This window comes from Salmo trutta, chromosome 12, assembly GCF_901001165.1.
Source record: "Salmo trutta chromosome 12, fSalTru1.1, whole genome shotgun sequence".
Lineage (NCBI taxonomy): Eukaryota > Metazoa > Chordata > Actinopteri > Salmoniformes > Salmonidae > Salmo > Salmo trutta.
In genome coordinates, this window is record NC_042968.1 from 7,885,875 (window position 1) to 7,900,888 (window position 15,014).

The following is a 15,014-nucleotide window of genomic DNA, read 5'->3' on the forward strand; positions in this document are numbered from 1 at the left end:
GTCTTATGGCCTGGGGGTAGAAGCTGTTTAGAAGCCTCTTAGACCTAGACTTGGCACTCCGGTACCGCTTGCCATGTGATAGCAGAGAGAACAGTCTATGACTAGGGTGGCTGGAGTCTTTGACAATTTTTAGGGCCTTCCTCTGACACCGCCTGGTATAGACTTCCTTGATATCAGGAAGCTTGGCCCCAGTGATGTACTGTGCCGTAGGTACTACCCTCTGTAGTGCCTTGCGGTCGGTGGCTGAGCAGTTGCCATACCAACCAGTCAGAATGCTCTCGATGGTGCAGCTGTAGAACCTTTTGAGGATTTGAGGACCCATGCCGAATCTTTTCAGTCTCCTGAGGGGGAATACATTTTGTTGTGCCCTATTCACGACTGTTTTGGTGTGCTTGGACCATGTTAGATTGTTGGTGATGTGGACACCAAGGGACTTGAAGCTCTCAACCTGCTCCACTACAGCCCTGTCGATGAGAATGGGGGAGTGCTCGGTCCTCCTTTTCCTGTAGTCCACAATCATCTCCTTTGTCTTGATCACGTTGAGGGAGAGGTTGTTGTCCTTGCATCACACGGTTAGGTCTCTGACCTCCTCCCTATAGGTTGTCTCGTCATTGTTGGTGATCAGGCCTACCACTGTTGTGTCATTGGCAAACTTAATGATGGTGTTGGAGTCGTGCCTGGCCGTGCAGTCATGAGTGAACAGGGAGGACAGGAGGAGACTGAGCACACACCCTTGTGGGGCTTCTGTGTTGAGGATCAGTGTGGCGGATGTGTTGTTACCTACCCTTACCACCTGGGGGCGGCCCGTCAGGAAGTCCAGGATCCAGTGGCAAAGGGAGGTGTTTAGTCCCAGGGCCCTTAGCTTAGTGATGAGCTTTGAGGGCACTATGGTGTTGAACGCTGAGCTGTAGTCAATGAATAGCATTCTCACATAGGTGTTCCTTTTGTCCAGGTGTGAAAGGGCAGTGTGGAGTGCAATAGTGATGCTTCATCTGTGGATCTGTTGGGGTGATATGCAAATTGGAGTGGGTCTAGGGTTTCTGGGATGATGGTGTTGTGAGACATAACCAGCCTTTCAAAGCACTTCATGGCTACAGACGTGAGTGCTACGGGTCGGTAGTCATTTTAGGCATGTTACCTTAGTGTTCTTGGGCACAGGGACTATGGTGGTCTACTTGAAACATGTTGGTATTACAGACTCAGACAGGGAGAGGTTGAAAATGTCACTGAAGACACTTGCCAGTTGGTCAGCGCATGCTCGGAGTACACATCCTGGTAATCCGTCTGGCCCTGCGGCCTTGTGAATGTTGCTCGCTGTTCTGATTTCTAGAAGCTGTTTTCGGTCATAAGACACGGTGGCAGAAACATTATGTTCAAAATAAGTTACAAATAACATGAAAAAACATGCACAATTGGTTACGGGATCACAAAACGGCAGTCATCTCCTTCAGCGCCATTTCTTAATATGCCAGTGGTTTGCAAAATACCCCAAAACCGATGTATTCATTATTATAATGGCTTTCATTTATCTTTAATCTAATTAATAATAGTTTGACTAAACACGTATAGGCCTATAGCCAATATGAAAGTATACGAATGTGAAGGAACATGGTTTCTTCTGCCAAGTCCTAAACATGTCTGGAACTGGAAGGGTTCAAGGCCTTCAAATACTTGAATGATCTGTCATGCACAGGAGACAAGTCAGTGATTACTCATTGGGGGTAAGTTGTGAGCCTATTTCATACAGGTGTGGTATGTCTGGGGTATTTCTGCTCGTCAGCGGTCTTGTATTGAGCGGTAGGCGACTCAATTAAGATTTAAGGAAAAAGGGGATTTCAGTGTTCCAAACTTGAACATTAATGTACGTTTCCAGTGTTGAACCCTGTGTATTGAAAGAGCCTTTGATTTTGTATGTCTCAGTTTAGGAATTTAAATTGGACCTCGTTAGTGCATTGTGTTCCTCCTGTACACATTTGTTTTCTTTACTCAGCTGCACCATTTATGTACATAATACAAGGATGAGTTCCTGTCAAAGGTTTGTTTGAATTTAATCGACAGGGACACACTAAAGGGGTGCACCCTAACAGATGGTCAACAGACACAGGGCAGGTTCAGTCGACAGACCCCCACACAAATATAGGTCCTGCACACACTGTAAAACCATGAATGCTTGATGAAGTAACCTCCATTGTCTGCTAACGCCAAATGTAAGCATGGTGTGCTTACTTAATGATTTGCTGGATATGGAGTTCTCTATATTAGATGCCAGAAAAGTTATTCCACCAGAAATAGCTTTGGCTACTGTACATATAACATTTTGTTTTTGGACACACACAAGTGTAATAGGGATGTTAATGTCAGCAAGTCCTATTCATGCCCACATCATTTTTGTGGGCCATGTGTGACTATTTTTTTTTAACTTTACCTATTTTTTTTTTGGTGACCATGAGCTCCTTTTGCCTGTGGATATAAACTCTGTATGATCTCACTGGTTTTATGCTCCTCAACCCAGCTGAAAGGGCATCCACAGACACGAATGAACTCAATGACTAAGCGTGTAACTCATTGGGGTGTTGACTATATATGTTCAGGCCAACTTTTGATCTCGTATATCGAGAGATAATGTTATAGATATTGCCTTTTCTAAAATAAATCCCCAAAATATTATTGGTCACATGAATGAAGTATGCCCTCTCAACAGTAAAAGACGGTAATGGTCGGATCATGCGGCATGAGAACGCATGACGCTGCTGTGCTCAGTGTTCTAGTGAATATAAGCCCATTCAAACAGTTCAGTACAGCACAATGCAAATGCGTCTTCATTCCACAGCTGTTGTTTGCTTTGTAACCTCTTCCCTTTGCTGGCTGGCAGTAGTCTGTTACAGTAGGCTCGAGAAGGCTGTCTTGCATTTGTATTAGTGTGTGTGTGTGTGCATGAGTGGTGTAGAGAAGGCAGTGAAATTACAGTAGAGAAGGCTCTTATAATAGTATTACAGAAAGCTTAGACTAGTACACTCTGGTACGGCCTGTGTGTGTGGGAGAGACAGACGGAGGAGGAGGAGAGGGCAGGTCAGGACTTGACTGATGAGTTAAAGGTGCTGTGTGGTCAATCCAACGTCTGCTTTGGCCGTGCAGCATTTACAGTGATACGTCCTAGGCAGAAGTCACGGTATTCATACTTCTTGCTCCTTCGGAGCAGCGCAGAGATGTTGTGAAGGAAGTTGTCATGAAGGTGAGTTTGTGTTTATACAGGACCTTCCGCCCCCACCTACCGTCAAACAATCATGTCAATGCGGAGCCCTCCGCGTTGTTACAAAATTTGGGAGGCGCACGGCGATGCGGTACGGAGCTCAATTTGGCCTTTGCATGCCTCCGGAGGCTCCGCAATTGCATCACACCCTCCATACGGAGCATCGAACTTCATTTTCGGATCAAGCATAAATTGTCTCGTAGCCTGAAAGGTTGGGTAGAGAGAGGATTATGTTGAACTTGAAATTAGTTTTTTGTCAGATTTTTGTGAATGTGCAATGCTTACCTTTTTAATTTTCTAGCACCATGGAGACAAACATGTGCACAAGCACATACAGTTGAAGTCGGAAGTTTACATATACCTTAGCCAAATACATTTACACTCAGTTTTTCACAATTCCTGACATTTAGTCCTAGTAAACATTCCCTGTCTTAGGTCAGTTAGGATCACCACTTTATTTTAAGAATGTCAGAATAATAGTTGAGAGAATTATTTTTTTCTGCTTTTATTTCTTTCATCACATTCCCAGTGGGTCAGAAGTTTACATACACTCAATTAGTATTTGGTAGCATTGCCTTTAAATTGTTTAACTTGTGTCAAACGTTTCGGGTAGCCTTCCATAAGCTTTCCACAATAAGTTGGGTGAATTTTGGCCCATTCCTCCTGACAGAGCTGGTGTAACTTAGTCAGGTTTGTAGGCCTCCTTGCTCGCACACGCTTTTTAACCTCTTATGGCTAGGGGGCAGTATTTTCACGGCTGGATAAAAAACGCACCCGATTTAATCTGATTATTAGTCCTGCCCAGAAACTAGAATATGCATATAATTATTAGCTTTGGATAGAAAACACTCCAAAGTTTCTAAAACTGTTTGAATGGTGTCTGTGAGTATAACAGAACTCATTTGGCAGGCCAAACGTGAGAAGATTCTGTACAGGAAGTACCCTGTCTGACCATTTCTTGCCCTTCTTTGTCATCTCTATTCATTACAAAGGATCTCTGCTGTTACGTGACACTTCCTACGGCTCCAATGGGCTCTCAGAGCCCGGGAAAAGCCTGAATGACGTAATTCAAAGCCCTGGCTGAAACACACGAACGCTTTTGCTAAGTGGTCTATCAGCAGACAAAAGGCTTAGGCTCGAGCACTGGCCGCCCCCGCCTTTCTGTTTTTCCCTCTGTTTACCGAAACGGAGATTCCCGGTCGGAATATTATCGCTTTGTTACGAGATAAATTGCATAAAAATTGATTTTAAACAGCGGTTGACATGCTTCGAAGTACGGTAATGGAATATTTAGAATTTTTTTGTCACGAAATGCGCCATGCGCACGACCCTTATTTACCATTTCGGATAGTGTCTAGAACGCACGAACAAAACGTCGCTGTTGGAACATAACTATGGATTATTTGGGACCAAACCAACATTTGTTATTGAAGTAGAAGTCCTGGGAGTGCATTCTGACGAAGAACAGGAAAGGTAAGACCATTTTTCTTATAGTAAATCTGATTTTGGTGAAGGCTAAACTTGCCGGGTGTCTAAATAGCTAGCCCGTGATGGCTGGGCTATGTACTTAGAATATTGCAAAATGTGCTTCATCCGAAAAGCTATTTTAAAATCGGACATATCGAGTGCATAGAGGAGTTCTGTATCTATAATTCTTAAAATAATTGTTATGCTTTTTGTGAACGTTTATCGTGAGTAATTTAGTAAATTGTTAGTAAATTTCCCGGAAGTTTGCGGGGTATGCTAGTTCTGAACGTCACATGCTAATGTAAGCTGTTTTTTGATATAAATATGAACTTGATTGAACAAAACATGCATGTATTGTATAACATAATGTCCTAGGTGTGTCATCTGATGAAGATCATCAAAGGTTAGTGCTGCATTTAGCTGTCTTCTGGGTTTTTGTGACATTATATGCTAGCTTGAAAAATGGGTGTCTGATTATTTCTGGCTGGGTACTCTGCTGACATAATCTAATGTTTTGCTTTCGTTGTAAAGCCTTTTTGAAATCGGACAGTGTGGTTAGATTAACGAGAGTCTTGTCTTTAAATAGCTGTAAAATAGTCATATGTTTGGAAAATGGGATTTTTCGGATTTTAGAGGAATTTGTATTTCGCGCCACGCCCATCATTGGATATTGGAGCAGATGTAGGAGGTTAAGTTCTGCCCACACATTTTCTATAGGATTGAGGTCAGGGCTTTGTGATGGCCACTCCAATACCTTGACTTTGTTGTCCTTAAGCCATTTTGCCACAACTTTGGAAGTATGCTTGGGGTCATTGTCCATTTGGAAGACACATTTGAAACCAAGCTTTAACTTCCAGACTGATGTCTTAAGATGTTGCTTCAATATATCCACATAATTTTCCTACCCCATGATGCCATCCATTTGGTGAAGTGCACCAGTCCCTCCTGCAGCAAAGCACCCCCACAACATGATGCTGCCACCCCTGTGCTTCACGGTTGGGATGGTGTTCTTCGGCTTGCAAGCTTCTCCCTTTCTTCTCTAAACGGCCAAACAGTTCTATTTTTGTTTCATCAGACCAGAGGACATTTCTCCAAAAAGTACGATCTTTGTCCCCATGTGCAGTTGCAAACTGTAGTCTTGCTTTTTTTATGGTGGTTTTGGAGCAGTGGCTTCTTCCTTGCTGAGCGGCCTTTCAGGTTATGTCGATATAGGACTCGTTTTACTGTGGATATAGATACTTTTGTACCTGTTTCCTCCAGCATCTTCACAAGGTCCTTTGCTGCTTTTCTGGGATTGATTTGCACTTTTCGCACCAAAGTACTTTCATCTCTAGGAGACAGAATGCGTTTTCTGTCTGAGCGGTATGACGGCTGCGTGGTCCCATGGTGTTTATACTTGTGTACTATTGTTTGCACAGATGGTACCTTCAGGCATTTGTAAATTGCTCCCAAGGATGAACCAGACTTGTGGAGGTCTACAATTTCATCACTAATCTTAGGGCCCTGGGTCTGAACCCCTCCCTGTTCAACTGGGTCCTGGACTTCCTGACGGGCCGACCCCAAGGGGTAAAGGTAGGCAACAACACCTCCGCCTCGCTGATCCTCAACACTGGGGCCACACGGGTGTGTGCTCAGCCCCTTCCTGTACTCCCTGTTTCGAGAGACAGCCTACAGGGAGGAGGTGAGAGCCCTCGCGGAGTGGTGCCAAGGAAATTACCGCTCCCTCAACGTCAACAAAACAAACGAGCTGATCGTGGACTACAGGAGACAGCAGAGAGTGCAGTCCCACCATCGACGGGGCCGCATTGGAGAGGGTCAAATCTTCAAGTTCCTTGGCATGGACATATCTGATGACCTGAAATGGTCCCTTCACGCCTCAGAAGGCTGAAGAAATTCTGCTTGGCCTCTAACCTCTACAGATGCGCCATTGAGAGCATCCTGTCTGGCACCGGTGTGACAGGAAGGCCAAGAAGATCATCAAGGACCTCAGTCACCTGAGCTACAGCCTCTTAACCCTGCTACCATCTAGAACAGGTATGCAACCCTAGTCATGTTTTTGATTGAACTGAGCTAGAAGATTAGGCGTGTTGAATTTAGGCAATTACTGAACTGATCAATTGGCTCAGTTTGGAACAGAACCCGGTTCCAAGATTAAAGTGATCACTGCACACGGACAACTGCAGCTGGTGGATCACTTCAGAGTTCGTATCTCCACCATAATCAAGATGTCGGATGGACTGCAGCTATGCCTGACACAAAGCTCTATCGCGGACAGGAAAAGAGTGGAAATTGGACGTTATTGCACCTGGATACAATGCACCTCATTTTGGCCAGATATTCTGCTTACTTACTTCCCTAAAGTGACTCAGACTCGACTACTATTCCCCTGTTACTTTACTTCAGAGATTGGAAACCACTAGCCTAGCTACTTGTTACTTTGTTTACGTCCTGTTGTCTTGACTTCCTTTCTTGAAGTCCAATAGTAATACGCTCCTTCATCCCGCCTCTTGTAATTATCAATCTTAGAACCACGAAGCAGCTTATCAACGGCTTACACACAATATGGAAGACCTTTTGTGCTAGAACGAAGTATGTCTTTTTTTACATTTTACATTAAACAAATTTATTTGGCAATTCAATGCAGAGACACCAATGGTCCCTCTCTGATGAATAAACATTGTTTGTAACGCATTTTAAAAATACAGAAACCTAGAAACTGTCTTGGTTAGCGTTACTGACAAATGTCCAGGCAAGTGTTATAAAGGGCCCAGAAGTGTTTTTGGGTCAACTTACTCTTTAAGCCCAGTTTGCATTGAAACGTTGGGATAGTGTGTTGATATCCCTAACATTTTAATGAACACAAGCATACATGTATTTTTGTTAAGATTTAAGTTGATTCAAACACAAACTACAGTTATGCATATTATGCATCTAGCCATCTGCCAAGATTAGGAACAATTAGAAACTTCTGTACTCCAAGACGTTTGGAGTGGATAGGTAGTAGTTGATGCAGAGAGAGAATAATTAGATCAGGGTTCAGGGAAATCAGGGATAGATGACCTACAAGTGGTGGACAAAAATGCAAACAAATGAGGGACAAGAAGATGACTATTGGATGACAACGCATGCACTTTTCCGGGTGATTCTGGTTTTACCTTTGTAACAGTAGAGAGGGAAAAGTGTGTGTGTGTGTGTGTGTGTGTGTGTGTGTGTGTGTGTGTTATGGTCTTTGTGTATGGCCTCTTATCCAGAAAGTATTTATTTTTATTTTTACCAAGCAATAACACCCAATTCAACTAATAATTTATTGATTTAAGTCTATGATTAGTTGAATCAGATGTGTACTGGTTGGCAAGAACAAAAGCCTAAGTCCACATTGATCTCTGCGGATACGATTGGACCCTGTTATGAGTGCTACTTTCATGATAAAAGTACTGATCAGTTTATTTTAGCTTTAGAATATAATCTAATTGTACATAAGAAATGTCAGTTTAAGTTTTGAACATTTGAAAATGAATTCAAATAGATTATTTAAGAGGTGGGCTTATTTGGAACACCCATGGGTTTAAAGCCCATTGCTGACTTTTCATATATTATTATCAAATATTTGTATGTCTTATTAAATAATATTGAAAGTAAAGGCACAACTTCCCACGAGGGCAGTATATATTTAAAAATAGATTTTGGTTGGCTTAAAAGGCACTCTTATACCCTATATTGCTCCAAACCTTGTCTAAAAATAAGCGAAATCAAAAAGGTCACTTTTGCGCTATTAATAATAATACTTTTTATATTGAATAAATCAATTTGACATGTTTTATTTCATAATATAGACATACTTCATATTTTAGAGTATACATAAGGACGCCAAGATGTTGTTCCTACCATGTATGGTTCACGGATCATAGGGCCTTAAAGGAGGCCTGTGTATGTCAAAAAAGGGATTTTCTCAATAATGGTTTGTGATACAAATGTAAAAAGCATGTTAAACATCCATACTCCAATAAAGTTTTTATTTGAGAATTGCCAGAACGATCTGTGATAGCAAAAATAGGATTATTCTGTGTCTGGGGAAACTGGCCCTAAAAGAAACAACAACGGATATAAGGTTAACTGTTTTGAACATTTTCAAATCCACCTCTCTCTTTCTCCTACAGCATGGGGGCAACAGAGTACGACGAGAAGAAGGAAACATGCGGGACCGTCTGTCTGAAGTACCTCCTGTTCACATTCAACTTCCTTTTCTGGGTGAGTCTGTCTGCCTGCATGTGACTTTCATGCTGGGAAGACAACCCCTCTGAGAAATATGGTCTTTTGTATCTTTCCGGTGTCCACAGACCAACACAACACCACCAGGTATTCCATCCCACGTTTCCTATCACACAACTGTGCTCCCCAGCCCGCTAGACTGAACAGCTAGTCAGCCACACTGGGGGGAATCCACTGGGAAATTGAGATTCCACCGGGAAATCTCAAATTCTACTACAGTTATGATTCTCTTCCTTTATAATGTTGTCAGTGTCAAGATAACATTATGTCGGGGCGATATTTAAGTTGGCAGCAGCTACTGTATTTCCTCTGTAAAATCTTATTTAATATATCTAATATATCTTCACACAGTATTCACACTCCTTGATTTTAGTTGTTGTTACAGCCTGAATTTAAAATGGATTCAATCGAGATTGTGTCGCTGGCCGACACCCAATACGCCATAATGTCAAAGTGGAATTATGATATTGGACATTTTTACAAATATATTAAAAATGAAAAGCTGTAATGTCTTGAGTCAAGTATTCAACCCCATTGTTATGGCATGCCTAAATAAGTTAAGAAATAAAAATGTGCTTAACATGTCACATAATAAGTTGCATGGACTCACTCTGTGTGCAATTATAGTGTTTAACATTACTTGTGAATAACGTCCCCATCTCTGTATCCCACACATACAATTATCTGTAAGGTCCATCAGTCAAGCAGTCAATTTCAAACAAAGACCAGGGAGGTTTTCCAATGACCCGCAAAAAAGGACACCTATTGGTAGATGGGTAAAAATATAAAAAGCAGGCATTGAATATCTCTTTGAGCATGTTGAAGTTATTAATTACGCTTTGGATGGTGTGTCAGTTCACCCGGTTACTTGATAGATACAGGCGTCCTTCCTAACTCAGTTGTCAGAGAGGAAGGAAACCGCTCAGGGATTTCACCATGAGGCCAATGGTGACTTTAAAACAGTTACTGCGTTTTAGTGGCTGTTAGGTTCTAATTAAAAAGAGTAAAAAAACTCACGGACAACTATGAAAAGCTCAGACCAAGACATATTCACACAAGTGCTGGTATTTAACCCGTTCTCCTATGCTGTCTCCCCTTACACATCTGAACAGCAATACACCTCTGTTGCTTGACAGAACTTTAGTGATATCTGTTCTTCCTCACTTCATCTGACCTGACCAAGTTCCTCACTACTCCCCAACACAGCTGTCCTGTTGACTTGTACCAGACTGTTGCCATTCTCCTTCCCATAGGATCCCTGATGTCTTAACAATACCATATTCTGACAGAACCCATCACTGTGATGGGAGAAAACTGAGGATAGATCAACAACATTGTAGTTACTCCACAATAACATCCTAAATGACAGCTTGAAAATAAGTAAGCCTGTACATAATAACATGCATCCTATTTGCGAGGCACTGAAGTAAAACTGCAAAAAAAAATGTGGCTAAGAAATGTACTTTGTCCTGAATACAAAGTGTTACGTTTGGCGCAAATTCCACACAACACATCACTGAGGACCACCCTTCATGTTTTCAAGCAGGGTGTTGGCTGCATCATGTTATGTTCATGCTTGTCATCGGCAAGGCCCAGGGAGTTTTTTGGGGGATAAAGAGAAACGGCATAGAGCTAAACACAGGGAAAATTCTTAAGGAAACCTGGTTGTCTCCTATCCAACAGACACTGGGAGACAAATTCACCTTTCAGCAGGACTTAAACCACAAAAAAAAAGAATAATGTGATAATATTGTTCAATCCAGGTGTGGAAAGCTCTTAGCGAGTACCCAGAAAGACTCACAGCTGTAATCGCTGCCAGAGGTGATTCTAATATGTATTGACTCGGGTATGAATACTTATTTAAATGAGAGATTTCAGTATTTCACTTTCAATAAATTTGCAAAGATTTCTAAAAACATGTCCTCACTTTGTCATTCTGAGTTATTTTGTGTAGATGGTTCAGAAAAGAATACATGTAATCAATTTTGAATTCAGGCTGTAACACAACTCAATGTGGGATAAGTCAATGTGTATGAATGCTTTCTGAAGGCACAGTAAATATTTATATTTAGGCAGTTTTCAACCGGAGAATAATTTTTGGTGGTTCAGTTCCTCTTTAATCTTCAAATGGTATTGATATTAAGCACTGTGTGTCCAAGACACTATCTTATTAAGCATGTGTTTATGCTTGTCTAAAATTACCTTTACTTCCAGTGCATGTGTGTGTGCCAGGAGAGAACAACTGCCCCCCCTCATTTAAGCCACAAAGTTCTAGGCCGACCGTGGTATTGCAGGCATTGTTTACAGAAAACAGGATCCCCCATAATAGTGAATGAGAAAATGGCAATCTTTGTGTACATAATTAAAAATAATTTAAGACAATCATGGTAGCAATAATTGCTTCTATTACATCAGGTGTATGTCCTTGAACAGATTTTATTTTAAAATCGCACACTGAAGAAGTTATAAGGATAATTTAGTTTCCAATGGCAGCCTGCAGTACCCCAGTCGGCCTTCAACTTGAGATACTCAATGAGAGGGGGCAGCACTGAGCTAGCCTGCAACGTCACTTACTGGAGTAGCTCAAACCGCACGTTATGTATCTATGAGACGACATCTTAACCCTACTTCAAATGTGCAATTGAGACTTCACGTAGGAATGAATTGTCACGTGATTGATGACTTTGACTATTCCTATATACAGTCGTTGGTGTGTGCGTGCGTGCGTGCAGGTATGCTCATGTGATTTCACATGCCCAGTCATGTGAAATCAATAGATTAGGGCCTAATGAATTGATTTCAATTGACTAATTTCCTTATGATTTGTAACTCAGTAAAATCTATACTGTATCTGTAAAACAACTGTTTTGTGACAGTTTTTGTAAGTGTGCTCCATTTAAAAAGTAATAATAATTTTAAAAAATGTACCGGTAGCCTACAGACTTCACGTGTGTAGCTTGTTATTGTTGGTCACCCTGGGGAAGAATGAGCCAGTTGGAAGCTGGGGATGATTAGGTGGCCATGATGATATGAGGGCTAGATTAGGAATTTAGGGAGTCAGGACAGATGCCCATTATTGTGTGTGTGTGTGTGTGTGTGTGTGTGTGTGTGTGTGTGTGTGTGTGTCAAAAGTTTGGACAGCTCATTCAAGGGTTTTTCTTTATTTTTACTATTTTAGTTTGATGTCTTCACTATTATTATATGAAATAACACAGATGGAATTATGTAGTAACCCAAAAAATTATTGTTGGCTGCTTTTCATTCACTCTGCGGTCCAACTTATCCCAAACCATCTCAATTGGGTTGAGGTCGGGTGATTGTGGAGGCCAGGTCATCTGATGCACTCTCCTTGGTCAAATAGCCCTTACACAGCCTGGAGGTGTGTTGGGTCATTGTCCTGTTGAAAAACAAATGATAGTCCCACTAAGTGCAAACCAGATGGGATGGCGTATCACTGCAGAATGCTGTGGTAGCCATGCTGGTTAAGTGTGCCTTGAATTCTAAATAAATCACTAAGTGTTACCAGCAAAGCACAATCACACCACCGCCTCCATGCTTCATGGTGGGAACCACAAATGCGGAGATCATCCGTTCACCTACTCTGCTTCTCACAAAGACACGGCGGTTGGAACCAAAAATCTAAAATCTCAAGATTGCTCGTGTTTCTTGGCCTAAGCAAGTCTCTTCTTCTTATTGGTGTCCTTTAGTAGTGGTCTCTTTGCAGCAGTTTGACCATGAAGGCCTGATTCGCTCTGTCTCTTCTGAACAGTTGTTGAGATGTGTCTGTTACTTGAACTCTGCAGCAGAGGTAACTCTGGGTCTTCCGTTCCTGTGGCGGTCCTCATGAGAGCCAGTTTCATCATAGAGCTTGATGGTTTTTGCGACTGCACTTCAAGAAACTTAGACATTTTCTGCATTGACTGACCTTCGTGTCTTAAAGTAATGATGGACTGTCATTTCTCTTTGCTTATTTGAGCTGTTTTTGCCATAATATGGACTTGGTCTTTTACCAAATAGGGCCTCAAACAGCAAGTATACAAAGTCTGTCTTTACATCCATTGCGAATGACCGTAGATCCTCAATGTAGCCTATTTGAACAATCTTTCCAGCTCTCTCCTTTTCGATAACCACTCAGCATGAACGCGGAAAGAAATGTCATGCTCTGAACAGTTGGAAACCATAAAATAGGACTAGCTGATTGCTTCTTATCCCTTGCGCAAATAGTCTACTGCTGTGTCTTTCTGTCTGGAACTCACTGGTGCAGGAAACTCTTTGAGGGCCCAGAATATTTTATACTATGTTTCAAGTTCCTTGAAGACAGGCCATGCATAGCCAATGTGATTTATAGAATATTTTATTATTGGGATATTATCTACCTGCAGGCTGCAATGTTCTATTTGTTGGCTTTATGTAGGCTATTTTTACATATTGACAATTTGCTCCCGAGTGGCGCAGCAGTCTAAGGCACTGCATCTCAGTGCTAGAGGCGTCACTACAGACCCTAGTTCGATCCCGGGCTGTATCACAACCGGCCGTGATTGGGAGTCCCATAGGGTGGCACAATTGGCCCAGCGTCGTCCGGGTTAGGGGAGGGTTTGGCTTGGATAGGCCGTCATTGTAAAATTAGAATTTGTTCTTAACTGTCTTGCCTAGTTAAATAAAGCTTAAAGATTTTTTAAGATTTTCATCGTTTTCATTTAGATAGGATTTTGATTAACCACATGAAATTGATTTTGAGATATGAAGACTTTATTCTAAAATAAATGAAAGTGTTCAATGAAAATGGGGCAGCAGGTAGCCTAGTGGTTAGAGCGTTGGGCCAGTAACCGAAAGGTTGCTGGATCGAATTACCAAGCTGACAAGGTAAAAATCTGTCATTCTGCCCCTGAACAAGGCAGTTAACCCACTGTTCCCCGGTAGGTCGTCATTGTAAGTAAGAATGACTTGCCTAGTTAAATAAAGGTCAAAAAATATAAAAAATCTGAACTTGCACTCCGATAACTAGAAATTGTACGATGACTTGGCACTCGAAATGGAAAAGTTGCCGACTGCTGGTGTAGCCTATTATACCGGGCAAATTCAGGAGCTTAATGGCAGAATCTGGAAGGGCAGTGGGAGGAGGGGGGTCGGGAACAGTCTTACAGTGTACAGTATCTAAACATCAGCGTGACTGACTGCGCGTGTGTTTGTGTATGTTTCACAGACTGAAAGTCATTGACATCGAGTGTATTGCCATCCATCTCCTCTGCTCCCTTCTTAGTGAATGAATGACCCTGCATTACAAAGAGATCAGTAGCTGTGTAAGTGATTGAGTTGGCACAGGGACACGTTTTCTGGCGCAGTGCTGCAACATCTGCTGACTGCACAGTACAAGTGTACAAGTGTAAATGTACATTATATAGTCGATTTTAACCGCTTGTCGTAATATTCAAACTGTGGATGAGGATGTATTTTCTAAGTTGATATAGGCCTACACTTCTAGAGGAAATGATTATGTTGCGTTTTAAAGAATACACACCAAATACTGGCATCTTAGTTAACACTCATGGGAACTATTCCACAGAATTTAATACTGCACAAGGATGAATGGCTATAAGGGTTGAAGGTGGCAGTGGTTAATTTGTTTGCCACTGTAGGTGGTGGGCTGTAGCAAGCTATCTGCCTTGGGTTTTCGAGATGATCGAGCTATGTTAAGGGAGGAGCTGGTTTTTACATATTGTTTATAGGGTTCATCCCATTTAGTCGGCTGGTCGATTGTTTGGTCAATAGGCTATTGGTCGACCGAGATTTCTTTAGTCAAGCAGTAGTGGACTGTTCCATTGTGAAGGTCGTGGGGATGGCATTGTTCATCAGTCTGAGACATGTATATGGTTATATTACATAAGAACAATGGTGCAACACTAATACAAATAATATATTTTTTTATAACAAATGCACTTTCTCCCGCAATGGATAGTGGTCGCTGTTGATTTGCCGCCTTTTCCTAGACCATGTTGCTACAGCGGCAAGAAAAAGTATGTGAACCCTT

The 15,014-nt window shown here is 41.8% G+C and overlaps 1 protein-coding gene across 1 annotated transcript in view; it reads left to right on the plus strand.

Moving 5' to 3' along the window:
- Positions 1-15,014, plus strand: part of LOC115202853 (CD151 antigen) — a 49,478-nt gene that overhangs the window by 1,999 nt on the left and 32,465 nt on the right. Inside the window, exon 2 of the mRNA XM_029766930.1 lies at positions 8,875-8,965. Within this exon, the coding sequence (XP_029622790.1) occupies positions 8,876-8,965 (90 nt within the window). The 5' untranslated portion in view covers position 8,875. The remainder of the gene's footprint in view (positions 1-8,874; positions 8,966-15,014) is intronic.